Genomic DNA, 26,988 nt, shown 5'->3' with positions numbered 1-26,988 from the left:
AATTTGGAGAGTCCCATTTTGTGGGGGTTTGTCTTTGTTTAAAGTAATGTAAAGGGTTTGTACATTATGAGAGACTTATTATCTCTCTTAATAGACTTAATGGCCTTTTTTTTTTTTTCTATGACAGGGTCAGTTTCTTCATCTGCCAGTCAATATAGAGACTGTCTTGAAAACATTGCATTTTCAGTTAAAACAGTCTCCAGTTCACACTGGGACAGTGAAGACCCTAACCAAACTTTCTCTGACAAATTTGTAACTGTTCGAGAAAAAGCGAAGAGCCTAAATTCCCTTATTTCCTCACAAACTCCTCCTTCCAAGCTGACTGATCTTGTAAGTATTCTGATCCAAGCTGCTAAGATGCCTCCCAAATTAATTTTACAAAGAAGGCGAGAAGTAAGCTCAGTTCTTTCTAGGTTTCCCTGAGGTTCCTCTTTGAATCTGTGCTTCAAAGGATGGGTCTTGAGTTTAAGTGGATTTCTCCCCCTCACACTAGATACAGTGTTCAGTACTATTCTTTTCTTTTCTCCTCTTTTTCCTTTTTTTGGGTACTTTACTTTTTTATTGGTGATTTAATAATGATCAGTAATTCCATACAATTCCCACCACCAGAGTTCCATATCCCCTCCCCTCCATTGGAAGCTTCCCTATTCTTTGTCTTTCTGGGAGTATGGAACAAAAATCTTTATGGGGTGCAGAATGTGGGAGGTAATTGCTTCTCAGCTGGACGTGGGTGTTTGACGAGTCGATCCATACTCCCAGCCTGTTTGTATCTTTTCCCTAGTAGGGTAGGGCTTTGGGGAGGTGGGATGGTACTTTCTTTAAAATGTCAGCATCTGGCATTAACAAGACACTGCCTTCACCTGTATTGTTCTTTCCCTGACCATATCTTACCTATGGAGAGGAGGCTTCTGTTCTGTTTCCTCTTTCCTCCCTCCCTCCCTTTTTTCCTTCCTTTCTATTTTAAAGATTTTATTTATTGGGACCTGGTGGTGGTGCACCTGATTGAGCGCACATGTTAACATGCACAAAGACCTGGGTTTGAGCCCCCAGTCCCCACCTGCAGGGGGAAACCTTTGCAAGTGGTGAAATAGTGCTGCAGGTTTCTCTCTGTCTATCTTTCTCTCCCCTCACTGTCTTCCCCTCCTCTCTTGATTTCTCTCTCCTATCCAACAACAATGACATCAGTAACAATAATAATAACCACAACAAGGCTACAACAACCAGGGCAACAAAAGGGGAAAAAAAATAGCCTTCAGGAGCAGTGGATTCATGGTGCAGGCACCAAGCCCCAGCAATAACCCTGGAGGCCAAAAAAAAAAAAGAAGAAGAAAGAAATCCAAATATTAATGTAAAAGATCATCCCTGCCCAGAAGTTGCTTCCCAGCAGTTGAGGAAAACTGAGATGTGACAGAGATAACTACTGAGTGCTGCTAAGGCCTAGAGGGTGAGAAGGCTTCCTAGATAAGATGACATTTGAATGAATTTGACTCAGTTAATGAAACAATTGACTTCTTCCAGCAACAGTGTGCAAGCTAAATCTTGGAAATGTTGGAGCTATACAGACCTTTTAAGCTCAGTACATGTGTCAATTACCATGTTTATGTCTTGCTTATAGAAAAAGGTGTCTTCATTTACTGGGACTGGCTCTTCCAGCATTGCTAAGGCACCGCCTGACTCAGTATACCATGCTACCCAGAGAAGAAGCCTGCCAAAAGGTACTCTGTGTTTAACATCAAATTGCAGGTTCACAGGAGTAAGCCAATTTAAAGGGAACCTTAGTCTCCTTTCTTTCTTTTTTTTTTCTTTTTTCTTTCACCAGGGCTTACTTTGTTGGGGCTTTCTATTTACATGGTTTCACAACTCCTGGTAAATCCTTCCTTCCTTCCTTCCTTCCTTCCTTCCTTCCTTCCTTCCTTCCTTCCTTCCTTCCTTCCTTCCTTTCTCTCGCCATTCAGAAATTCTAAGTCAAATCCACGTGGGGTCCTAGAAAATCCAGCTGAGGTCCAAGAAAATGTTGTCATTTCCCCCTTTTTCTTTTTTAAGAACTGGTAGAAGCCATCTCACAGCATCACGTTGATGAGCTACCACCACCATCTCAGGAGCTACTTGATGAAATTGGTAAGGAATTTTCTTTCTTTCTTTTTCTTTTTTTTTTTTTTTCTTATAGGATTATCGCTGGGGCTCAGTGCCTGCACTATGAATTCACTGCTCCCAGAGGCCATTTTTCCCATTTTGTTGCCCTTGTTGTTGTTATTGTTGTCATTGCTGCTGTTGTTGGATAGAACAGAGAGGAATGGAGAGAAGAGGGGAAGACACAGAGGGGAGAGAAAGACAAACACCTGCAGATCTACTTCACTGCTTGTGAAGTGACCCCCCTGCAGGTGGGGAGCCAGGAGCTGGAACTGGGGAATTTTCAATACAGCTTATATTCTGTGGTCCTGCTAGTTATGGTAGCTACCATGATATGGTCCTTTGTCTCTGATGTGAGCAGTAGTACTAACAGTCCTACTAAGGTCTGATTGAATATACAGAACCCAGGAAGGGGGGCATTTTTCTAATAAAATGACCTCAGATTACTATGGAAATCGGGCTAGAATAATTGATCTGTGTCTGTTATCTTGCTACTTAAAGGGTTTATTCTAAGAGGAAATAGCAATAATCAAGTTCTTTATTGTGAAACACTCCTTCCATTACATGAGTTTATATTTCCTTTTTGAACTAAATCAGCCATATCCAGAGGCCTTATGTCTGACTACTCAGGCCAAGATACCCAGTACTTTGAATTCTGCCATTAGCAGGAGATACTAAAGGCATTGCCATTGTGGACAGATTCCACCCCCAAGAGCAGGAGAGTCAGTGACAAAAGAACTGATGGGACCAGAATTTTCCATTTCAGGTAGAGACTGAATGACACCAAATTAATATTACATTAATATTACATCTATTTGATCAGCTGGCCCAATTTATATGAACGATGCTGAAAATACTCAATAAATAGTGCTGTTTATAGAGCTAGGAAATGACTACAAACCCCAGGAAAGACTTTCTTTCTTCCTCTCTTTTTCTTTCTCAAGAACGCTGCTTACCTCTGGTTTATGGTGGTCTTGGGGATTAAACCTAGGCCATCAGAGCCTCAGCCATGAAAATATTTTTGTATAATCATTATGCTATCTTTCAGGTCCAAGACCTGACTATTTGCAACAGCCTGGTTGACCTGTTCCTTACCCTTGCATCTCATCAGACTTTGATGGTTCACTTAAAAAAAAAAAACACCTTATTTTTAATTTTATATTGGATAGACACAAAAAAGGAGAGGGAAGGGGGAACTGATGCCTGAGGAGATAAAATAATGATTATGCAAAAAGCCTTTCATGCCTGAGACACCAGAGGTGCCAGGTTCAATCTCCAGCATCACCATAAGCCAGAGCTGAACAAAGTGCTAGGGAGAAATAGAGAAGAAGAAATAAAGAGAGACACTGCAGCACTATTTCACTGCTCGTGAGCTTTCCCCTTGCAGATGTGGACTATGAGCTAGAATCTAGATCATTGCGCACTGTAACGCGTGTTCTATTTGATACACCACCACCTGCCTTGGGTGGTGAAAGAGAGAACCAGATCTTTACTCTGGCACACGTGATGCTAGGGATTGAACTCAAGACTTCACACCTATTAAGCTGAGTGGTTTTAACCACTGCTTCACCCGTTGGACCTCGGTTATTAATTTTTTTCTTCAACATCCTGGGATGACTTTTTCAGATTGAAAGAGACCATAACCCTGAAGCTTTCTACAGTGCAGTGTGTGGATGGGTGGGTTGGGGGGGGAGGGTCTGTGCCCAAACCTAGGTCATACACGTGGGAAAGCAGTGCATAATCCAAATGAGTTATTTTGTCTGCCCGATGGTCCAATTCTTGATATGAGGACTCTAGAATTTCCTGGAAAAAAACAACAGGCTTATCAGGATCTCTAAGGTTTTGTGTCTCATAAAGAAGAAGGAGATGAATAAGCATCTGTCTATCTGGTGTGACTCAGCAAATGTTACCTTCTGCATTACCACAGGCCCTAGCCCTTGACCATTGGCTTGAGCTTGGTGGAACCACTCAGAGCTGCCAGAACCTCCCTTGATTTCTTTTTCTTTTTTAGCCACTTTATAAATTTGTGATTAATAGTAGTTTATAAGATTGTAAGATTACAGGTTATAATTCCACACCACACCCACTACCACTTCCTTTGGTTTTTTAATTTGGTTTCTTGCCTTACTGTAGTCTTTTCTCCATGGTGCAGGGTCTTAACAATCAAGTACTCTCCCATTGTCAGTTTTTCTTCCCTGAGAGTCCCTATGAAATTCTTGCAAACTCTTCTTCTGTAGTTGCCCCTCCCCCCTGTTTTTTTTTTTTTGCCTCCAGGGTTATTGTTGGGGCTCAGTGCCTGCACTACAAATCCACTGCTTTGGGGGGCCATTTTTCCACCTTTTTTCGTTGTTGTTGTTGTTACTGTTGTTGGATAGGACAGAGAAAAATTGAGACAGATGGGGAAGGCAGAGGAGGAGAGAAAGATAGACACCTGCAGACCTGCTTCACCACTTGTGAAGTGACCCCTCTTCAGCTGGGGAACTGGGGGCTCAAACCGGGATCTTTAATCTAGTCCTTGTGCTTCGTGCCATGTGCACTTAACCCAGTGTGCCACCACCTAGCCCACAGTTGCTCTTTTTTAAATACAATAATAGAACTGCTGTCACCACACATGTCTTGCTCAGGTAGATTCTCAGTGTCATATATTCCTTAGTCTTGGCTTAAGATAACACTTGCAGGCTCACTTATAATTTGTCGTCAGTGGTACTTGTTCTCTGGACCCTGCTTTCCTTTCTCTCAAGGCACCATACAGATTGCTGCATCTCTTTATTGCCTCATGTCACTGCTGTATCCTAACATGCTCTCCAGAAACTCTCCTTAAGTTTACTTAGGAATTATCTGTTCTAGGTTTATAATATTTCTACTTTAGAATGAGCCAGTAATTTTCCAACAAGACAAAAAAGGGTAAAGGATACTTGAGTAGTTTCTTTTCTTTCTTTCTTTCTTTCTTTCTTTCTTTCTTTCTTTCTTTCTATTTATTTTTTTTGCCTCCAGGGTTATCGTTGGGGCTCGGGCTCGGTGCCTGCACCAAGAATTCACTGCTCCTGGAGGCCATTTTTTTCCCCTTTTGTTGCCCTTGTTGTTGTTACTATTATTGTTGTCGCTGTTGTTGGATAGGACAGAGAGAAATAGAAAGGGGAGGGCAAGATAGGGGCAGAGAAAGATAGACACCTGTGAAGCGACTCCCCCAGTCCTTGCGCTTTGCACCATGTGCACTCAACCCGCTGCGCTACCGACCTCGTAGTTTTTTTTTCTTTTTTTAAAAAATATTTATTTATTTTACCTTTTGTTGCCCTTGCTGTTTCATTGTTGTAGTTATTATAGTTGTTACTGATGTCGTTGTAGTGGATTAGACAGAGAGAAATGGAGAGAGGAGGGGAAGACAGAGAGGGGGAGAGAAAGACACCTGCAGACCTGCTTCACCACTTGTGAAGCAACTCTCCTGCAGGTGGGGAGCCGGGGGCTCGAACTTGGATCCTTATGCTGGTCCTTGTGCCTTGCATCACGTGCGCTTAACCCGCTGCGCTACCGCCCACTCCCTAGTTTTTTTTTCTTATAATGGGCACTCCCACACCTGCGGTACATGCTTCACCACTTGTGAGGTCTCCACCCTGTAAGTAAGGAGCAGGGACTTGAACCCAGATTTCTGTGCATAGTAATGTGTGCATTAAACCAGGTGGGCTCTCATCACTCCTTTTTTGTTTCTCCTCAAGACAGTTTTGGGAATTGACACCTATCCTTTTGCAAGGCCCATATCTAAAGCTCCAGACTTTCCACAAAGGCTTAGAAAGGAGGGTCTTTTAAAGCCCTAGAATATAGGTGATACTTTAAGATCAGCATGAGACTATTTTTAGACAAAGATACAGATGAATTTTGCAGGAAGGGGGAGAGTTGGCAGTTGAACGCAACAGGCCTGTCAGTGGGCCTAGGGTTACTGACTGCTACCTCCTGACTGTCACTCTATACTCTAAGAAACAGTTTGAGAAGACTGAGCACCTAAATGCTGAGCAGTACACTGAGTTTGGCTGTTACTTGTCTTGGTCTAGGGATCAGTTCTTCAGAAACTGGAAATTGTTTCTGTCTTTCCATAGACCATGTAAAATATAGGAAATTTAAGCCAAGAGAGATGAGGAGATTTTGGATTGCACTGATATTTTACAAACATTTAGTGAGAGTATAAAGTAGAGATTAGGAGCATAAACTTTAGAGTCAGATTTACGTGTTCAAATCTCAGTTTCACATTTTACTAAGCTGCTTGATTCTAGGCAAGTTTCCTAAAGTTTGTTTACTCATCTGTTAAGTAAGAATAACAATAACTCGAGTAATCTTAGATAATTGTTGAAAAGATTAATTGTGAAGAGTAATCTTGAATTATAAACAGTAACTGCCACATAGACTCTGCAAGTGTTTCCTTTCATCACCATCTTTTTTTTAATTTAAGAAAGGAGACATTAACAAAATTATAGGATGTGGGGGTATAACTCCACACAATTCCCGCCACCCAATCTCCATATCCCATCCCCTCCCCTGATAGCTTTCCAATTCTCTATCCCTCTGGGAGCATGGACCCAGGGTCCTTGTAGGATGCAGAAGGTGGAAGGTCTGGCTTCTGTAATTGCTTCCCCACTGAACATGGACGTTGACTGGTCAGTCCATACTCCCAGTCTGCCTCTCTTTCCCTAGTAGGGTAGGTCTCTGGGGAAGGGGAGCTCCAGGACTCATTGGTGGGGTCTTCAGTTCAGGGAAGCCTGGCCGGCATCATGATGGCATCTGGAACCTGGGGGCTGAAAAGAGAGTTAACATACAAAGCCAAACAAATTGTTGAAGAATCATGGACCCAAAGGATGGAATAGTGGAGATCAAGTGTTGGGGGGTACTCACTGCAAAGTCTAGTGTACTTCTGCTTTCAGGTATATTTGCCCTAGTTTATGGATACGTGTGGACATATGCTCTATCTCCTGGAACCTGGTCTATATCTAAGTTTTGGGACTTTGTTAGGAAGTGAACCACCTGGGATGGAGTTAAGAGAATACTATGAAAGGAAAGGTCTCACCCAAGTGATGAAGCTGAAGCGTTGTCATTCCACACCTGAAGTCTCTGGACACAGTCTGAAGTGAAGCATGCTGGGGTGGCACTCGTTGCGTTGATTAGGTTGCGATCAGCAGATGCAATATTATTTGATATGAATTGGGAGAAGCATGCGGGAAAGTGGGCCCTACCCTAGGGTCCCAGGACTGGGGGAAGTTTAGGCTCTGTAGTGGAAATGTGAGGTTCCTGCTGTCTTAGGTTCAAGGACAATGGATAGTTATTGTTATCATCACATTATTTGGTAATTGGGTTAACTTTGAAAAGTCCCTTTGTTAGACATATAATCAATTTTCCCCCCTCTCATATTAATTAAATAGTGATTTATATGACTACAGTTTAATAGGTGTGTACATAAACACCATTCCCACCACCAAAAGATTGTGTCCCATTCCACCCACCCACCCACTCCCACCCCCACCCCCACCCCCCCGACCCCCACTGGCCCAGGAAGCCGCATGTCCATCCTCCCCCTCACCACAGGGTTTTTACTTTGGTGCCCTACTTTCAATTTAGTCAGATCCTGCTTTTAGTTTTCCTTTCCATCTTTTTTTTTTTTTTTTTCCTACGAGGGCACTGCTCAGCTCTGGCTTATGGTGGTGTGGGGGATTGAACCTGGGACATCAGAGCTTCAGTCATGAGAGACTCTTTGCAAAACCATTATGCTGTCTACCCTCACTCATCATTTTTGTTTTTATTTGTGGAGTTGGTTTTTTTTAATTTTTTATTATCTTTATTTATTGATTGGATAGAGACAGTCAGAAATTGAGAGGGAAGGGAGGGATAGAGAGGGTGAGAGACAGAGAGACACCTGCAGCCCTGCTTTGTTTGTTTTTGTTTTGTTTTGTCTCCAGGGTTATTGTTGGGGCTTGGTGCCTATTCAAATTCACTGCTCCTAGCAGCCATTTTCCCCCCCAATTTTTTTCCTATTTTATTCAGTAGGACAGAGAGAAACTGAGAAGGGAAGGGGAGACAGAATAATAGACAAATAGAAATAAGAGAAAATAATATAGACAGAAATAGTCAAATAGACAAATATATAATGTAAAATATTATGTAAATTATATAAATATATATAATATAAAAATAGACAAATAGAAATAAGAGAAAAATAGACACCTGCAGGCCTGCTTCACTGCTTGTGAACATCCCCTTGCAGGTGGGGAGTGGGGGTTCTAACCTGGGTCCTTGCACATAGTGCTATGTGTGTTTAACACTGGGTGCCTCACTACCCAACCCCCTATGGAATTTTTTTATGCTTGTTGAATTCTTTTCAGTCCTGGAATGCCTTAAAATAGTGGTCTTCAAACCTTTATCAGACATAGGAATCACCTAGACAGCTTGTTAAAAACATAGATTTCAGAATTTACAACCATAGTTTCTGATCCTCTTTGTTTGGCATGAGGGCTGAGTTAAGGCCTGCAGGTTATACTAATGCTGATGGTCTGAGGCCCACCTATAGAGACTGCTGCCATAGAAAATGGTGTGACATGCCAAGAAAGAAAGAAACTGCCTTCTGCTTTTGTTTTATGACAGAGCGCTTAAAGAAGCAGGAGGTTTCATCCATAGTGTTGGATGAGAATGCATCAAGTCATCTGGTCATCTCTGAAAAGGGTAAGATAACCACCCAGATCTTTCCCATCAGGTCCTTGCATCATTGCAGGGGTTTGAACCTTGAGGTTAGGCATACTCCACCTCAGTTCTGAGACCACCAATTATTGCTATATGGCAAACTATTTAATAATTCTGAGACTTAGTTATGCTCATCTGTAAGATGAGGATAATTCCTACTTTATAATACACATAGCAGTGCCGTGCACAGTGGCTATTTCATTGTAGGATATTTAACAAATGTTAGTCTCCTTCCTTCCAGTGCACTGCTGACAGAATGAAACGAGATAGCACATGTAAAATGCTTGGCGTCGTTTCTAGGGTGCAACCCTTCTCCACCCAGATTCCTTCTCTAGAAATGTTTAAAAAGGAGAACAGGATGGTCCCCTAGGATAAACCTGTGCAGTTTGTTTTTAGGGTCTCTTGACATGCTTCATGCAGCCTTCCTTCTTGCTTTCTCTCTGTCTTGAGCTTTGGCACATTCCTGGTGTCCTACAGCTTCCTCTGGCATCAAAGAGTTCCCATGAGTCCCGAAGCAGCTGCTGTGAATACAGGCACCTGTGACTGCCACCTGACCCCCTGTTCTCCTGGGAAGAAGGGAACTCATACATTAGCTTTAATTGTTTACATTTCATTTTTAGGCAGACTTTCTCTTTTTTCCCTATTTTTCTAATAAGAACAAATCCCTCAACTGTTTCTAGATCAAAGACACTTAGAAGAACAAGAAACTAGCAGTAGAACAGGAGATAGCAGTGTGCTTTGGAACAAAGAAACCCAGGATTTAGAAGAAGACACAGAGAGGTAATAAATGTTACTTTTAAAAGGAATTAGGAAACTCTTAGTCTCTCTTCTAATGTTGACTAATAAAAAGAGATAAATGGTTGTTTTTCTCATACTTATCCTAATAACACCTTCTTTTAAAAAATAATTTCTTTTTTAATAGAGTTTTCTTTTTTTACTTTTAAAGATTTTATTTATTTATTTATGAGAAAGATAGGAGGAGGGAGTAAAAGAACCAAACATCGCTATGGTACATGTGCTGCCAGGGTAGTTGCTTCACAAGCAGTGAAGCAGGTCTGCAGGTGCCTATCTTTCTCTCCCCCTCTCTTGTCTTCCCCTCCTTTCTCAATTTCTTTCTGTCCTATCTGGCAAGAACAATATTATAACAACAACAATAATAACTACAGCGATGATAAATACAACAAGGGCAACAAAAAAGGAAAATAAATAAAAAAATATTTATAAAAATATTTTTAAAAAAGAAGGGAAGGAATATAGCATTTAAAAAAGACTTTTAGGGATCTTTTTGTTTATAATGTATAGTGTAACTGTTTGTTTCATCTATCCAAAAACAGCTTCAGTAAAATTCTGCACCATTATTCAAGATAAAAGAAGAATAGCTCAGGAGGATGGAGTTACTTTTGATTATACTTTTGATTATACTTGTTGCTGTCTCTTTCTCTCTCTCTTTTTTTTTTTTTGCTAAAGGGGTTGGCATAGCTCAGTGCTGACAGATGTTCAGTCATCTCATTCCTAGGCATCAAGCCAGAGTGGATGATATTTTTCAGATGGGTGGGACTGTCAGGCCTTCTGGAAGCAAATTAGAGAATGTGTTTCTAATATCCTTAGATGTAATTCTTAACCTGAAAAACATGTAGGAATAATTGTGCAATTTTAGCCTCTGGTGGAAATGGACTTGATCCTCAGATTATGAGAGAATCTTAGCATTGGACTTGGAGAGATAGTGATCTCATAGGTGCAGTTGGTTTTTGTCAAGGGCCTAAAGGAAGGTTTGGGTAGATCTTGGCAGATCTAAGTGATCTCTGTTACCTTCTACAATTTAGTGGACAATCTCAGACACCTGTCATATTCTTATGTGTATAGTGAAAGCATAAGTTTTTGAAAGTCTACCCTAAAGTGCTATGCCTTCTTGTCATGGGAGACAGAAAATGACTGTTGTTTCAATTCTTTTCACTTGTCCTTGGACAGAGCTCACTCTACTCTGGATGAGGACCTAGAAAGATGGCTGCAGTCACCTGAGGACAACACGGAACTGCAGGATCTTCCCAAGGCCTCTGCAAGGTTAATCAGAGATGTTTTCTCCCCTGTTCTTGGAGGGGAGTGACTAGGCTCTAATTTTGAAAAAATCCCTCAGCAACTTGGAGAATGAATGTCTGCTGAGGCCATTAATAGATTGGTATCAGTAAAGAGGGCTATATCTTGGCCCTTTTTACCTATCATTCGAGGCAGAAAAATTAAAAGGCATGCTTGTCAAATTTTCTCTAAGTAACGCAAATCTAAGAATGACTGCTTATGTGAATGGGTAATAGACTGAATTTCAATTGAATTTGATAGGTGAAAATGTTAGCTTTCTCTAAAAGGTGAGGACTTCTGTTTTTCTGAGGTGTCAGGAGAGGAATTAGGGATTTGTACATGTACAGTACTGCTGAGTGGTCTCCTGAGCTCAATTTTTTCTGTAGAATATACTTTTTTATTTATTGAGAAAAAGGTCAGGAGAGACGAATGAGAGAGATTATAGCATCACTCCAGCCTCCCCAGAGCTCCGCCAGTACTATCCATGGTGCTCCCATGTGCATGGCAAGGTGCACGCTCTACAAGCTACTCCCTGCCCCAAGATGAGAACATCTAGAGGTGTGAGAAGAAGATGTGTAAAAGAGCATGAACATTTAGATCCAGAAGTATAGAGTGTGAGAGATTTTACCCAAGTGAGGATTTTTTTTTCTTTTTTTAAATATTTATTTATTCCCTTTTCTTGCCCTTGTTGTTTTGTTGTAGTTATTGTTGTTGTTGTTATTTATGTCATTATTGTTGGATAGGACAGAGAGAAATGGAGAGAGGAGGGGAAGACAGAGAGGGGGAGAGAAAGATAGACACCTGCAGACCTGCTTCACTGCTTGTGAAGTGACTCCCCTGAAGGTGGGGAGCTGGGGGCTCGAACCGGGGTCCTTATGCCGGTCCTTGAACTTTGCGCCACCTGCACTTAACCTGTTGTGCTACCGCCCAACTCCCAAATGAGGATTTTTTCTCTCTCTCATTTGTATTGCCTGTGGCCTCACACATTTTAGACTTGGTTGTTACCAGTGAGCTATATATAACTGCAGTTCCCAATGGGGATTCCCCCCCATTAGACTTTTTTAAAAATAATTTTATTGGGAAGCACTTAATACAGTTCACAGTACAGTTGTTTATACATGGGTACTATCTTTCATTTCCTTGTGATAGGTATGTGCAAAATATGGAGGGTTTTTTTTTTTTTTCCTTTTAACCAGATCACTCCTCAGCCTTGGCTATAGGTGGTGCTAACCATTAAATCTAAGACCTTTTGGGGCCCGGCTGGTGGCACACTTGGTTGAGCACACATGTTACAATGTGCAAGGACCCAGGTTCAATCCCCTGCTCCCCACCTGCAGGGAGAAAGCTTTGCCAATGATGAAGAAGTGCTACAGATGTCGCTCTACTCCTCCTTCTCTCTTGATTTATGACTATCTCTATCCAATAAATAAATATAATAAAAAATAAATCTAGGACCTTTTACACGCATATTTTCTGCATAACTACTATGCTGTCTACCTATCTTCCAATGCAGAATAATAATATAAAATAGCTATTATTATTATTGTTTTACTACCAGGCTTGTCAGTGGGACTTCCAGTGGACCCTTCTACCCTTTTTTTTTTTTTTTTTTAAGATAGAGAGGAAGATAAAGGCAGAGAGAGGTAAAGGCATTTGCCTTCTGCTTCACCGCTCATAAATCTTCTCCCATTCAGGTGCTATCATGTGAAAACCTAAGCTCAAACCCAAGCCCTCCTGCATGGTAAAGTGCACCATATACTGAGAGAGCTGTCTCCTAGCCCCCTGGGGAATTTTTTCATAAGAGGTTCTACTCATATGATTGAATTGAAGACAGGAAATATGTGTTATTTTTATGTGTCCAGCAATGGCATGCATTTGAGATCCAGCAGGAATTCAGGAAATTCTTTTTTTTTTTTTTTAAGATTTTATTTATTTACTAATGAGAGAGAAGGCTGGGCTCAGGAGACAGCATGATAGTTATACAAAATAAATATTAAAAAAGTTCTTAAACTTAAAAAAAAAGGAGAGCCAGAGCACCACTCTGCCACATGCAGTGTCAGAAATCAAACTTGGTATCCCATATTTTGAACACTTTGTCTACTGCACTACTTTCCAGACTGCTTTCTTTGTTTTTCCAGAACATTGAACAGTTCTGCTTTATGCCGGTACTGGAGATTGAGCCACTGAACCTGAGACCTTTAGTACCTTAAGCATGAAAGGCTTGTTGCATAGCTATTGTGCTATTTTCCTTAGTTTTGTTTTGTTTTGTTTTGTTTTGTTTTTCTTTTCCAAAGCATCATTTAGTTCTGACTTATGGTAGTACAGCAGATTGAACCTGGGTCCTTGAAGCATCAGGAATGAAAGTTGTTTTGCATAGCCATTATGCTATATCCTTGGCCCCAGAAAGTTCTTCTTGAACAAGATGTCAGCAACAATTCCATGAAGCCTCAATTTAATGCAGTTGCCAAACAGATCAATGCAGCATTAATGCTGGACACAGGGAAGTGTTCTGTCTAGATCAAGGTGATGTTTTATGCTAGTAAGAGGACACCTAGGCCACAGTGCGAGGCTACTTTTTGGGTGTCACATTAAAAAAAAAATTACTAGCAGTTTAATATCAATTTACAAAATTATAATGAGTATAATTCCACACCTTTTCCACCATCAAGAGTTCTATGTCCCCATTCCCTTCAGTGGAAACTGCAGTAGTTCTCCCAAGATCACAGATAGGGATTGACTATTACTTTTATAACTATCAATATTTATATATATTTGCCCTTTTTTTTTTTTTATGGTCCTGCTTTTCCCTTCTAACTCACACCTACTACTTCTGTTTGTCCATTTCTTTCTTTTCCTTTTCTCTTTCTGGGTTCCGATGGAATTGGAATTCAGAACCCTCTGGTCATCTTCCCCTAACATTTACCCCTCTGGGTCTATGGACCAAAATTCTTTATGGGTTGCAGCTTCTGTAATTGCTTCTCCACGGGACATGGGTGTTGGCAGTCGATCCATATCCCCAGACTGTTACTGTCTTTCCCTAGTGGGGTAGGGCTCTGGAGAGGTGAGATTCTAGGATTATATTGGTGAGGTCATCTGCCCAGGGAGTTAGTATGAAATGGTAGTGGCATCTGTAACTTGATGGCTGAAAGGCAGTAAGATATAAAGTGGGACAAGATGATTAATTAATAGGAGCCATAAAGTAGGAATAGAGCAAAAGGGGATAGGAGTTTTAGGGTGGATAGAAGCTAGGAAGTTTATTTTAGGTATGGTCCTAGGGGCCCATTACTGTAATAATTTTTGCTGGAGTGTGATAGCTAACCTGCAGGACTAAAAATATTATCTGGGAATATAGTGTCAGAGTTGAGAATAGGACTAGAAAGCTGGATCAGGGCAGAGAGTAGTTCCCAAACGTGAAGACAATCTAAATACAACTATCTGTTCATACTTAGCACAGGAGCCTGTTTAACCTCTGAGTCCTTATCAGTGTTCACAGTCCATCCATGGTCACAGCTGGCAACATTAGAGGCTGCACTCATTTCAAGACCATTTTTCTTAGAATGTCAGAATAGGCTGACCCAAGCCTCTCGTTGGAGAGTGGGGGTAGTTTTTATCATTGATAGTTCATAGTGAGGGTATGATCCTGAAGAAAATCCCACAAAAGGGCTTATAACGATGTTCCTGATAGAAGTGGAGTGTCACATTTTAAAAGGGACATTCACAAGCAAGCACGGCGGGGTGGGGGTGGGGTGGGGGCGGTTTACACAGAATGGTCAAAGGTCTGGAAACTATGTCATATGAGAACAGCTGAAAGACCTGGGTAGGCTCAGCTTGAGAAGGGCAGATGGAATGGAGAATTTGATAGCTGCCCTCAAATACTTGAAATACTGTAAAGTGAAGAGAATCAGTTTACTCTTATCTGCTTCAAATGGCAGAGCTGGTGACTAGAAACTGCAAACTAAGAGATTTTTTATTCAACAAGGTACAAACTTTCTAATAGTTATACTATCTGGGAGGGGAAACATCAGCCTTTACACTTTAATAGCAATTCCTCCTGCTTAAACAGAGGCTGGAAGACTGGTTTGGGGGCATTTAGAGGAGGTGGGAGAAATCCTGAAAGTGATCCCCACTCTAGAGCAGATGGTTTTATTACAAATGACAAGTTGGAGGAAACACAGTCATTCTAGATGATTTTATTTTCACTCACTGTACACATTTTGTGTACCCACCACATGACAACAGATGTAAAGCCTTAAAACAGTGTCAGTTTGGCCAAGTCAGCACCTTTTGAGTACTGACAATGAGTCCAGAATTGTGGTAGGGACCGAAGATACAGAAGAGTAGACAGACATACCTCTGCCCTTAAGGAGCTTATTGTACAGTTAGTTATAGGTATGGTTTCTGCTTATTAACTTGAGAAGTGTGTTAGATGCTTTAATGAGATATTTTACTAAAGTTAGAAGCCTGTTTAGGAAATGATGATGAGGTGATAAAATGAAAGGCTGCTGTAAAATGGACACCAACTAAAACATTAGTGAAATGCTTCTTTTATCCCTTTTAAACAGGAGTACCTAGTAGTTGAAAGCAGAGTCTAGGATAGTTCTATTTTCCTAGACTTTTTAAATTTCTTTGTGCCTGAGTTCTTTCATTATTTTATGGGGATACTTTGTGGTTTACATAGTTGTGATGGAAATTAAGTGAGTTAATATATGTTCTAGCACTTGAACCAGAACCTAGCCCTTAGGAAACACTCCACAGTGCTAGCTACAATTATGTTTCTTTTGGAATAAAGTTCTGTTCCCCTGGCCATTATGCTTGTGGTTTGATGCCCCAAATCATTGTCATTGAAGGGAAACAAATACCAAGGATCAAGAAGTTGGTGAAAAGAAGAGGAAAGAGGAAGCAGGCATCAAGCCAGAGAAAAGAAAATCAGAGAGCTTTTTAGGGACTTTTGAAGAAGGTATGAATTTATGCAAGGATCCTGGTTCAAGCATCCTGCTCCCTACCTTCAGGGGGGGTCTCTTCATGAGCGATTGAGCAGGTCTGCAGGTGTCTGTCTTTCTCTTTCTCTTTCTATCTTCCCCTCCGCCCTCAATTTCTTTCTGTCCTGTCCAATAAAAGGGGAAAAATAGCCACCAGGAGCATTAGTGCTGACACTGAACCCTAGCAATAACCCTGGAGGCAAAAAGAAAGAAAAAGAAGGTATGAATTTATACATTTGTATACTGTAGTTTTTGGACTTTGATGAGCATATAAATTATTTAGAAGCCCCCCCAGCATCTGGGAAGGTGACTCAGTGCAAGAATTAAATGTGTATAGGCCCCAGACTCCATATGCTGGAGCAGAGCAGTGCTTTGATCTCTCTCTCATGTAAAATAAATAAATATAAAAAAAAGAATTGAAGAAATAAGTGTTTTCTAGGTACTATACAGAATCCTCCTACACATTTCCATATAATTCAGCCCAATCATAGCTTCACCACACATCAGTAATAACAGATTCTGTTTCTAAATCAATCCCCTAGCTCATCTCATTATCCTTATCATGCACATAATCAGAAGAGGTGTTTTGCTACTGTCTTCAGAAAGTACTAAATTTAACTCACGCAGAGGCCTCAGAATCCAATAAGCTATCACAAACCATAGAATTTAAATGGAGTCTGTAAGTAATGTCAAAACTCTAACTATATATTAACAACATTTCAAAACTATGTTGGTATGCCACTCAGATGACACACTCCTATCTTTAAGCTTCCTTTATTCAGAAAGTTAGAGAATATTTTGCAGGTCATCTGGTATGCTTGTTCATTCTCATTCTTCTTTCTCTGCCTGCTTTGTGCTCTGGGTACCGTCCCTTATGGAGAGCATCTCCTGGGCTTCCTGGCCAGCTGGCTTCCTGTTGACCAGTGGAAGGGTTTGGCAGAAGATCAGAGAAAAGGAGAGCAGTTAGAGTATTACTTCCACTGGCTGTCAACTTCAGCACTTCATCACCCTTAGAAGCAGTGTCCTGCCACAAGCACTTTTCTTTTAAACTCATTCTACTAGAAATTAGGATACATCTTTTTAAATAATCAGAGGCGAACAATCAAAAGATGTAAATTATGTAGAAAGTTAGGAAGAATTAGGCAGGTTGTTCTTGAATTAAAGATGTGCTCAAAGAAAATTTAGTCTTAAACATTTTTTCTTTGTTTTGTTTTTAAACCAGAGCATTACTCAGCTTTGGCTTATAGTGGTACAGGGGATTGAACCTGGGACTTCCAGAGTCTCAGGCATGAGAGTCTCTTTTTATAACCATTATGCTATCTATCTCTGCCCTTAAAATGTTTTATTTACTTAACTTACTTACTTACTTAATTTTGCCTCCAGGGGCTCCGTGCCTGCACTATGAATCCACTGCTCCTGGAGGCCATTTTTTCCCTTTTGTTGTCCTTGTTGTTTATCGTTGTTGCTATTATTGTTGTTGTTATTGCTGTTGTTGTTCTTGGATAGGACAGAGAGAAATTGAGGTGGGGGAGAGAAAGATAGACACCTGCAGACCTGCTTCACCACTTGTGAAGTGACCCCTTGCAGGTGGGGAGCCGGATGTTCCAACTGGGATCCTTATGTTGGTCCTTACACTTCACACCACGTGTGTTTAACCCACTGTGCTACTGCCTGGCCCGCTAAATGTTTTATTTTTTTAGAAAAAACTACCATGATCAGGGGTGGCAAGATAGCTCACTTGAATAGTGTGCTTCTTTACAACGTGCTTGATCCGGTTCGAGCCCCGGTCTCCCACCCCACTGATGGAAGTTTCTTGGCTGTGGTCTCAGTCTCTCTCTCTCCCCCTCTCTCTCTCCCCTCCTCCCCCCCTCTATCTCTGTCTTAAAAAGAAACAAATCAAACAAAAGCTACGACCATCCATTGAACCCCCTTTACCTTTACTTTCACCTCTTACCTTCTCCCCTTGGCAACTTAAGTTCTGTTATCAGAGGTTCATTTTATTTTGTTCATTAATCTACTTTATTTCCTCGTATTACACATGTAGATGAAACCACCCCGTATTTTTTTTTACTCATTTGATATGTTGTTTCTCACAGTTCTCCTGAGGGTCAGAGAGCTAGTTCCCCAGGTAGAGTGTGTGCCTTGCCATACATGTAGCCCATATCCTAGCTCTGGCACATGTGGGATTACCATAGTACTGGGGGAGGGAGACTATCTCTGTCTCTATCTGAATGAAAAAAAAATCAGTCTCTGAGAAGTAAAATTATGCATGTACAGGCCCTGGCTCTACAAAAACAAAACCTATAATCCCCTTGAGTTTAGAGTTGCTTCCATTTTGTTAAAATTTTGTTTTCATTTCCTTTGTTGCTGGGGTCAAATCTCCGAAGAGATCTCTAATGCTGACATCGCAGAGGCCATCATTTAGGTTTTCTTTAAAGTACTTTATGGTTTGGAGACTTAAATCCAAATGTTTTATCCATTTTGGTTTTGACCAGTTTTTTCTTTAAAATTTTTTTAAACTTTATGTTTTTTATTTGCTAGAACAGAGAGAAATTGAGAGGGAGAGAAGATAGAGGGGGAAAAAGAGACAGACACCTGCAGCCCTGCTCCACCACTTGTGAATCTTCCAACCTGCAGGTGGGGATTGGGGCTTGAACCTGGGTCCTTGTGCATATTAATACATGCACTTAATCAGGTACGCCACCACCCAGCCCTGGTTCAGTTTTTTCAACACCATTTGTTGAAGAGATTTTCTTTTCTTTTTTTTTAATTTTTAATTTAATTTTATATTTATTTATTCCCTTTCGTTGCCCTTGTTGTTTTATTGTTGTAGTTATTGATGTTGTCGTTGTTGGATAGGACAGAGAGAAATGGAGAGAGGAGGGGAAGACAGAGAGGGGGAGAGAAAGATAGACACCTGCAGACCTGCTTCACCGCCTATGAAGCGACTCCCCTGCAGGTGGGGAGCCAGGGCTCGAACCGGGATCCTTATGCCGGTCCTTGTGATTTGTGCCACCTGCACTTAACCCGCTGAGCTACAGCCCGACTCCCGAGATTTTCTTTTCTTTCTACTTATGGTCTTGAGTCGTTTGTTCTAGATTAAGTGTTGATACGTGTTTGGATTTGTTTCCCTTTGTTTTTATGTGGTGCCAATAAATAGTGAGAGCCTCACACGTGCAATACTACCCAGCTGTCTTGCCAGCTCATTATTTTTTTTTGCCTGGGCCTCTGAACCTGCATGATTCCACTGTTCCTAAGAGTCAATCTCCCCTCCCCCACTCCTATCTCTATCTCTACTTTTAGATAGAGATAGATACATAGATCTCCTATCTACTTTTAGATAGAGATAGATAGATAGATAGATAGATAGATAGATAGATAGATAGGTAGATAGGGACTTGGAAAGACAAAGAGAGCTACCACATTACTGCTCAACAGCTTGTGAAGATTCTCCATGCAGGTGCTTTCATGTACTGGCTCAAGACTTGAACCCAGATCCTTGTGCATGGTAAAGTGGATACTCTACGGGTCAGCCATCTCCCAGCACTTGTCCTCTCCCCTGCCGATTTCTAACATTATATATATTTAGAGTAGGAAAAAGGGGGGCAGACAGAGAGTAGAGCAACACCAAGCATCTCTATTATGTCCATGGAGCTGACTAGGGAGATAGCATAATGGTTATCCAGAAGACCTTCATGCCTGAGGCTCTGGGGGCTCCAGGTTCAATTCCCCTCTGCACTGCCAGAGGCAAGAGCTGAGCAGTGCTCTGCTCTCTCTCTCCTAAATATATACATACTATATATAATGTAATTACTATATAATATGTTATATGTAAAATATACTATATATGTTTTTAATCTATGGAGCTTCCTTTGGTGCTGTCATGTGGTGCCAGCAATGGAGCCCACCCGCTGTGTTATCTCATGATCTTGAGTATTTTTATTTCTGTGTCCTCAGTTCAATTCCTTTGAATAATGCATCTGTTTTTATTTTAGTGCAATACTCTTTTAGTATAGCTTGAAGTCTGGTAATATGATGCTTCCATTATTTTCAAGAATGCTTTGACTCTGAAATAAACACATGGGAAAAAGCTATTCAGGATCTTTTATGTAAATATAAAATATAAATTGAAGATTACATTATATATATTTACATAAATTATAACAGTAAGTTTTGTTCTATTTGCTTAAAATTCACAGGAATTTTTTTTTTTCCTTCTAATTTGCCTTCAGCATTATTGCTGGGGATAGGTGTCGGCACTACAAATCCACTGCTCTGGCATCCATCTTTTTTCCTTTTTTTTTTTTTTTTGGATAAAAAGAGAGAAATTGAGAGGGGAGGGGGAAGTAGAGAGGTAGAGGAAAAGACAGACACCTGCAGACCTGCTTCACTACTTGTGAAGCATCTTCCCTGCAGGTCGGGAGCCCACGGCTGGCTCAAACCCAGATTCTTGTATAGGTCTTTGTGCTTAGTACTCTGCACTTAACCAGGTGTGCCACCACTGCCTAGCCTCCTTCATTGGAATTCTTATAAGTTTATCTTTAATTTCTACATTGCTTTAGATTTTTTTTCTTTTTTCCTCCTCCTTCTTTTTTTTTTTTTATTTTGGCCTCCAGGGTTATTGCTGGGGTTCAGTGCCTGTACCACGAATCCACTGCTCCTGGAAGCTATTTTTTTCTTCCCTTTTGCTGTCCTTGTTGTTTTATTGTTGTTGTGGTTATTATTGTTGTTGTCATTGATGATGTTATTGGACAGATAGAAATAGAGAGAGGAGGAATTGAGAGGGGAGGGGGAGGTAGAGAGGTAGAGGGAAAGACAGATACCTGCAGACCTGCTTCACTGCTTATGAAGCGACTCCCCTGCAGGTGGGGAGCCGGGGGCTCGAACCAGTCCTTGCACTTCACGCCACATGTGCTTAACCCACTGCGCTACCGCCTGACCCCTTTCTTCTCCTTCTCCTCCTCCTCATCCTCTTCCTCCTCCTTCTCCTTCTCCTCCTCCTCCTCCTTCTTCCTCTTCTCCCTCTCCCTTTCTCCCTCTCCCTCCTTCTCCCTCTCCCCCTCCCTTCCCCTCTTCTTCCTCTTCCTCTTCCCCCTCCCCCTCCCCCGCCTCCTCCTCCTCCTCCTCCTCCTCCTCCTCCTTCTTCACCAGAGGGGTGTACCTCTGGTTTCTAATGAGATTGGGATTTGAACCTGAAGCTCTGTTGCCTTAGGCATTAAGGCCTTTGTGCAGAGCCACCACGCTAGGTCAGCAGTCTCACTTTTCTTTCTTTTTTTTTTTTTTTTTGTAACACCAAAAGACTGCTGAGGATTAAACCTGGGATCTTTGGTGCTTCAGATATAAAGTATTTTTGCATAACCATTGAGTTATCTCTCTAGACCCTATACATTGCTTTAGGTAAGATTTAGGTCATTTAAACTATTAATTATCCCCATCCATGAACATGAAATATGTTTTCATCTCTCTGTCTCCTACATCTTTTAATAACATCTCATAGTTTTTGTTATATTAAATTCACTCCTACTTATTTTTGATGCAATTATGAATGGAATTGTTTTATTTCATTACATTTTTTAAAGCTGTTTATCACATATAGGAGTGTAACAGATTTCTGTATATCGATTGTATAAAGCTTGCCATTTTACTGAACTCATTCATTGTTTTTAATAGGTTGTTAGTGGGAATCATAAGTATTTTCTATACAAGTAGCAATGTTTGCAATTCCTCTTTATGAGACTCTCATTTCTAAGGTTTTGAAGTTCCAGGTTCAATCCCCAGCACCATCATTAGCCAGAGTTTAGCAGAGCTCTGGTGAAAAAAAAATCATTTTTTAAAAACATTTATTTATTCCCTTTTGTTGCCCTTGTTGTTTTATTGTTGTAGTTATTTTTGTTGTCATTGTTGGATAGGACAGAGAGAAATGGAGAGAGGAGGGGAAGACAGAGGGGGAGAGAAAGACAGACACCTGCAGACCTGCTTCACTGCTTGTGAAGCGACTCCCCTGCAGGTGGGGAGCCTAGGGCTCGAACCGGGATCCTTATGCTGGCCCTTGCACTTTGTGCCATGTGCACTTAACTCGCTGTGCTACCACCCAACTCCCCAATTCTTCTTTACCAATCTGTATTTCTATTATTTCTTGTTGATTAAATGCTCTGGCTATGGCCTCAAATATTACATTAGATAAAAATGTTGAGAATAGACACACAAAACAAATTAGTCTATTTCCCTCAGTTCCGGGTCTCATTGTTTTCAAATAACTGTCCTATTCTAGCCACCCCCACCCTCCCATCACCCCCTAGTCCCTTCATATTTAAGAGTGACAATGACTTCTCTGTGCACTGGATACCTTACCATCTCTTGTCTGCTTCCTTAAATCTGATTGCACCTCTGAAGTTAGTCACTTTATTGGAGTCCAGGGATCTGTTCTATTTCCTTCAGGAACCTGACTGGCATTGGGTCTAGAGTGTGAACATTTAGTCAGGATTAATTCCACTAAAAGTATATTATAGATATGTGAATTAGCATCATTAGTGTGCCTGCTGTGGCAGGGAACTACAGAAGCAGGGGAGAGGGAGGGGAAGTCCTATGAATTGTGCTATTAGAAAGTTGTTTTTTTTTTTTTTAATTTCTATTGAAGAAACCACCTTTGTAGGTAAATGATCTGTCAACCCTAAATTGGATAGAGAGTACTAATGCAATTGCTGAATACGGGCACTCTGATGTAGAAAGTAATCAGATTGTTTTTTTTTTCTTCCATTTTTCATCAAGATGAACTAAAAACCTGTTTTTGGAAGCGACTGGGTTGGTCTGAGCCATCCAGGTAATGAGATACCAGGTATTTATAGGTCAGAATTCATTATAGACAACATAAACCAATTTTAAGTATTTACTAGCAAAGATTTGAAATTGAATTTAAAATTTCTCAAAATTTAAATGTTAATGTTATTAATTAAGCTCTGAGGTAAAAAGAATGCCAAATTTGATTAAATAATGGGTAGACTTACTGCAAAAGCAGTTTTAGATGGGGCATGTGGAAGATGCTGCTACCACTTTATTTTGCCATTCCCATGACAGACTAGTTGATCATAATCTATTTTTACTTTGAAGATCAGTATTCCTTTCTCTTGAATTCAGTTGAATAAAAAAGACTATTTGTGTCTTAAATATGTCTGCCATTTTGAAACTCACTTTTCTGTTTTGTTTTTTCTTTAACATACACACAGGATAATTGTGCTGGATCAGAGTGACTTGGCAGAATGACCAGAATTGGATCAGAGAATCTCCTGGCCTGAGTTTGAATATCCTGGTTTTGAACTCCCATCTTCCTTCAGTCACCATTAAGGTGATGATTTGGTAACTCACACTGTGTTTAGCTGCCACAGTGGACATAATGTCTTGACCCTGTCTGTTCACAGAAAAGTTAGTCATTTTTTTTCAGTCAGATATCTAAAAAGGAAAAAAAATAGTTTTGATTATAAAAAAAATTCTCATTGTACCCAAATGACTTCTGGTTTTGTTGATAGAAACTTTTGAAATAAAATGTTTACTTTTAATACCAGTTTGGTTTTAGCTGTGTATGCTATACATTTGTGTTTGAGTTATTGGGAGTCCAAAGAGAAGAATTACCATCCAGAGAGGTTTTAGTTTCTGTTATAAAGTTTGAAAATTAACATTCACAAGTACCACCCATTCTATAAACTGTGTTTCATAATCAGAAATGCTATCTCCCTCTTAACCAGGATTACCACATTTCCATTCCAGCTAGAATTGACTTTTACACTAAAAAGTTTAGGTGGTATTAAAAGCCCAACATCTTTGAACTCTTTAAGGCAAATTGGCATCATCTCTGTATATGAGTGTAAATATTATTGTCTTGGAGAAACAAAATTTCTGAAATGATCTTGATGATAAGATTGTTATCACAACATTTTCTCTAGTCTCTTATGACTACTAGCTAGATGCATACATGTGTCTAACCTTATATTTAGTAGACTGTTATGCCTTTATCTACCTCAAATGTGAAGTCTTTGTATAAGAATAGAAGCCTCTTTTTTGAAACTGTGTGTTGTTCAGAAGTACTCTGCCATCATTTTAATGTGTCTTGGTAAGTACTTAGTAGGCCTTGCTTTTCCCCATCTCCAACTGTAGTATGTTTTCTTCTTTTTTTTTTTTTACCCTTGTTGTTATTGTTGCCATTGCTATTGTTGTTGTTGTTGGATAGGACAGGGAAATTGAGAGAAGAGAGGGGGAGAGAAAGACAGACACCTGCAGACCTGCTTCTGTGAAGCGACCCCGCCCCCTGCAGGTGAGGAGCCGGGCTCAAATTGGGATCTTTATACCAGTCCTTGTGCTTCACGCCTAGTGCACTTAACCTGCTGGCTGCACTACCACTGGGCCCTGTATGTCTTCTGTTTTTGAAAACTGAGTAGTTCCATGGTCTGAGAGATGGAGAGATGGTGGATAAAGCACTGGGCTCTCAAGCAGGAGGTCCTGAGTTTAATCCCCAGCAGCACATGCACCAGAGTGATGTCTGGTTTTCTCTCTCTCCTATTTTTCTCATAAATCAACTTTTTTAAAAAGCTGATTATTTCATGTTATGATTGGTCATATTCATACATTTCACATCTCTGCAAATTTTTACCCTGAATAAATAAAATAGGAAGCTGTAAATCAAGGATTTGCTTGCCTGTATAACCAAGGGAAGGCAAAGTAGTTTATAAATTATACTATGTATAATGTTGGGGTGGAAAGAAATAATATCATGTACCTCTGGATTTTTTAAAAAGATTTTATTTATTTATTCATGAAGAATGATAGGCAGAGAGAGAGAAAGAACCAGATAGCACTCTGGTACATGTGCTGCTGGGGATTGAACTCTGGACCTCAAGCTTGGGAGTCCAACACTTTATCCATTGTGCCACCTCCTGGACCACCACCTCTGGATTCTTCAGGACAAGACAGATAAACAAAGCTGAAGCAGATTTCTTTCTTTTAAAATTTATTACTTGTATTTTTATTATATTTATGTATTGAATATAGAGACAGCCAGAAATCAAGAGGGAAGGGTGAGAGACTGATACCTGCAACACTACTCCACCACTCGCAAAGCTTTCCCCCTGCAGGTGAGGACTAGGGGCTCAAACCTGGGTCCTTGTGAACTAACATGTGCACTCAACCAAGTGTGCAACCACCCAGCCCCCTTTTAAATTTTATTAGCTTTATTTATTTATTGGGTAGAGATAGCCAGAAGAGAAGGGGGTAATAGAGAGGGAGAGAGGTAGACACCTATAGCCCTGCTTCATCACTCCTGAAAGCTTTCTCCCTGTAGGTTGAGGACTAGGGGCTTGAACCTGGGTCCTTGTGCATTGTAACATGTGTACTCAAACAGGTGTGCCACTGCTTGGCCCCCCCTGAAGCAGATTTCTAAGAGCAAAAATAAAGGGGAATTTACTAGTAGCATACATTCCTCCTATACACTTGGGAGAGACCCAGAAAATTTGATCAACTATCTGTATGGTCTTAGGCACTTGTCTGTAAGAGCTTCCTAACTCAGAGAACTTGGTGAAGAAGGGACAGGTCATTTGAATTGACCATATTTCACTTCATAGCACATATGTAGCACAGTTACAGAAGGTTCTACCCCTACATACATACCCTGTCTATAGCTATATACTCCTTAAGGCCAGAGATCATGTCTGAGTTATTCACTAAGATGTCTCCTGCTGCTGGAATAAAACCTTTATACATTAGGTACTCAGGAAGTACTTGCTACTAAGTGACTATTTCTAATACTCCAGCATCTAAAAATTAGATAATATTACCCTTACTTAAAAAAATTTTAACCAGAAGACTATTCATCTCTGGCTTATGGTGGGGCAAGGATTGAACCTGGAAGGACTTTGGAGCCTCAGGCCTGAGAGTCTTTTGTGCATATGTTATCCTATTTCAACCACCCTGATCCTTGTATACAAAAGAGAAAATTTGTCCATACAGGGTTCTGTAACCTGCTCAACATCACATAAATAAGAGGCAGTTGCTTTTCACTAGATTTTAGTCCAAGAGTGCCCTAAATAAAGTTTAAGAATTGTGGAAGTATACCAAGAGCTAATTACAAGTTAAAAAGGATGGCAAAATATACTTTATGAAAAAAAAATATATATCCTTTATAAACTTTTTTTTTCTTTTTGCCTCCAGGGTTATTGCTGGGGCTTGGTGCCTGCACAACGAATCTACTGCTCCTGGAGGCTGTTTTTTTTTTTCCCTTTTTGTTGCTCTTGTTTTGTTGTTGTGGTGGTTATTGTTATTGTTGTTATTGATGTCATTGTTGTTGAATAGGACAGAGAAATGGAGAGAGGAGGGGGAAGGCAGAGAGGGGGAGAGAAAGACACCTGCATACTTGCTTCACCTCTTGTGAAGTAGACCCCCCTGTAGGTGGCTCGAACTGGTATCCTTACACCGGTCCTTGCGCTTCGTGCCATGTGCACTTAACCCATAGCACTACCACCCAACCTCGTATAAACTATTTTTTTTGTTGCCCTTATTTTTTTTATTGTTGTTGATGTCATTGTTGTTGGATAAGACAGAGAGTAATGGAGAGAGGAGGGGAAGACAGAGAGGAGGAGAGAAAGACACCTGCAGACCTGCTTCACCACCTGTGAAGCGACTCCCCTGCAAGTGGGGAGCCAGTGGCTTGAACCTGGATCCTTATGCCGGTCCTTGCGCTTCACGCCATGTGCGCTTAACCTGATGCACTATCACCTGGCCTCCATAAACTATATATTTTTTAACATTTTTTCTTTATTGGGGGAATTCATAATTTACAGTCGACAGTAAAATGCAGTAGTTTGTACATGTGTAACATTTCTCAGTTTTCCACATAACAATTCAACCCCCTATAAATTCTATTTATTTTTTTATTTAAATGTTTTTAATATATTTTTTATTTATTCCCTTTTGTTGCCCTTGTTTTTTTATTGTTATAGTTATCATTGTTGTTATTGATGTCATTGTTGGATAGGACAGAGAGAAATCGAGACAGGAAGGGAAGACAAAGAGGGGGAGAGAAAGATAGACACCTGCAGACCTGCTT

The 26,988-nt window shown here is 40.5% G+C and overlaps 1 protein-coding gene across 1 annotated transcript in view; it reads left to right on the top strand.

Annotated features, from left to right (window-relative positions):
- The window catches only part of TEX14 (testis expressed 14, intercellular bridge forming factor), a 134,604-nt gene extending 111,147 nt beyond the window's left edge, over window positions 1–23,457 (top strand). The window contains exons 24-32 of the mRNA XM_060203834.1: window positions 128–330; window positions 1,616–1,715; window positions 2,044–2,118; window positions 8,752–8,829; window positions 9,528–9,627; window positions 10,816–10,908; window positions 15,768–15,877; window positions 22,668–22,719; window positions 23,123–23,457. Coding sequence (XP_060059817.1) covers window positions 128–330; window positions 1,616–1,715; window positions 2,044–2,118; window positions 8,752–8,829; window positions 9,528–9,627; window positions 10,816–10,908; window positions 15,768–15,877; window positions 22,668–22,719; window positions 23,123–23,159 — 848 coding nt within the window. The 3' untranslated portion in view covers window positions 23,160–23,457. The remainder of the gene's footprint in view (window positions 1–127; window positions 331–1,615; window positions 1,716–2,043; window positions 2,119–8,751; window positions 8,830–9,527; window positions 9,628–10,815; window positions 10,909–15,767; window positions 15,878–22,667; window positions 22,720–23,122) is intronic.
- The last annotated feature ends 3,531 nt before the right edge of the window (window positions 23,458–26,988 follow it).

This window comes from Erinaceus europaeus, chromosome 12, assembly GCF_950295315.1.
Source record: "Erinaceus europaeus chromosome 12, mEriEur2.1, whole genome shotgun sequence".
NCBI classification, from domain to species: domain Eukaryota; kingdom Metazoa; phylum Chordata; class Mammalia; order Eulipotyphla; family Erinaceidae; genus Erinaceus; species Erinaceus europaeus.
The sequence above is the reverse complement of the archived record's forward strand: the minus strand, read 5'-3'. Positions and strand labels throughout refer to the sequence as shown.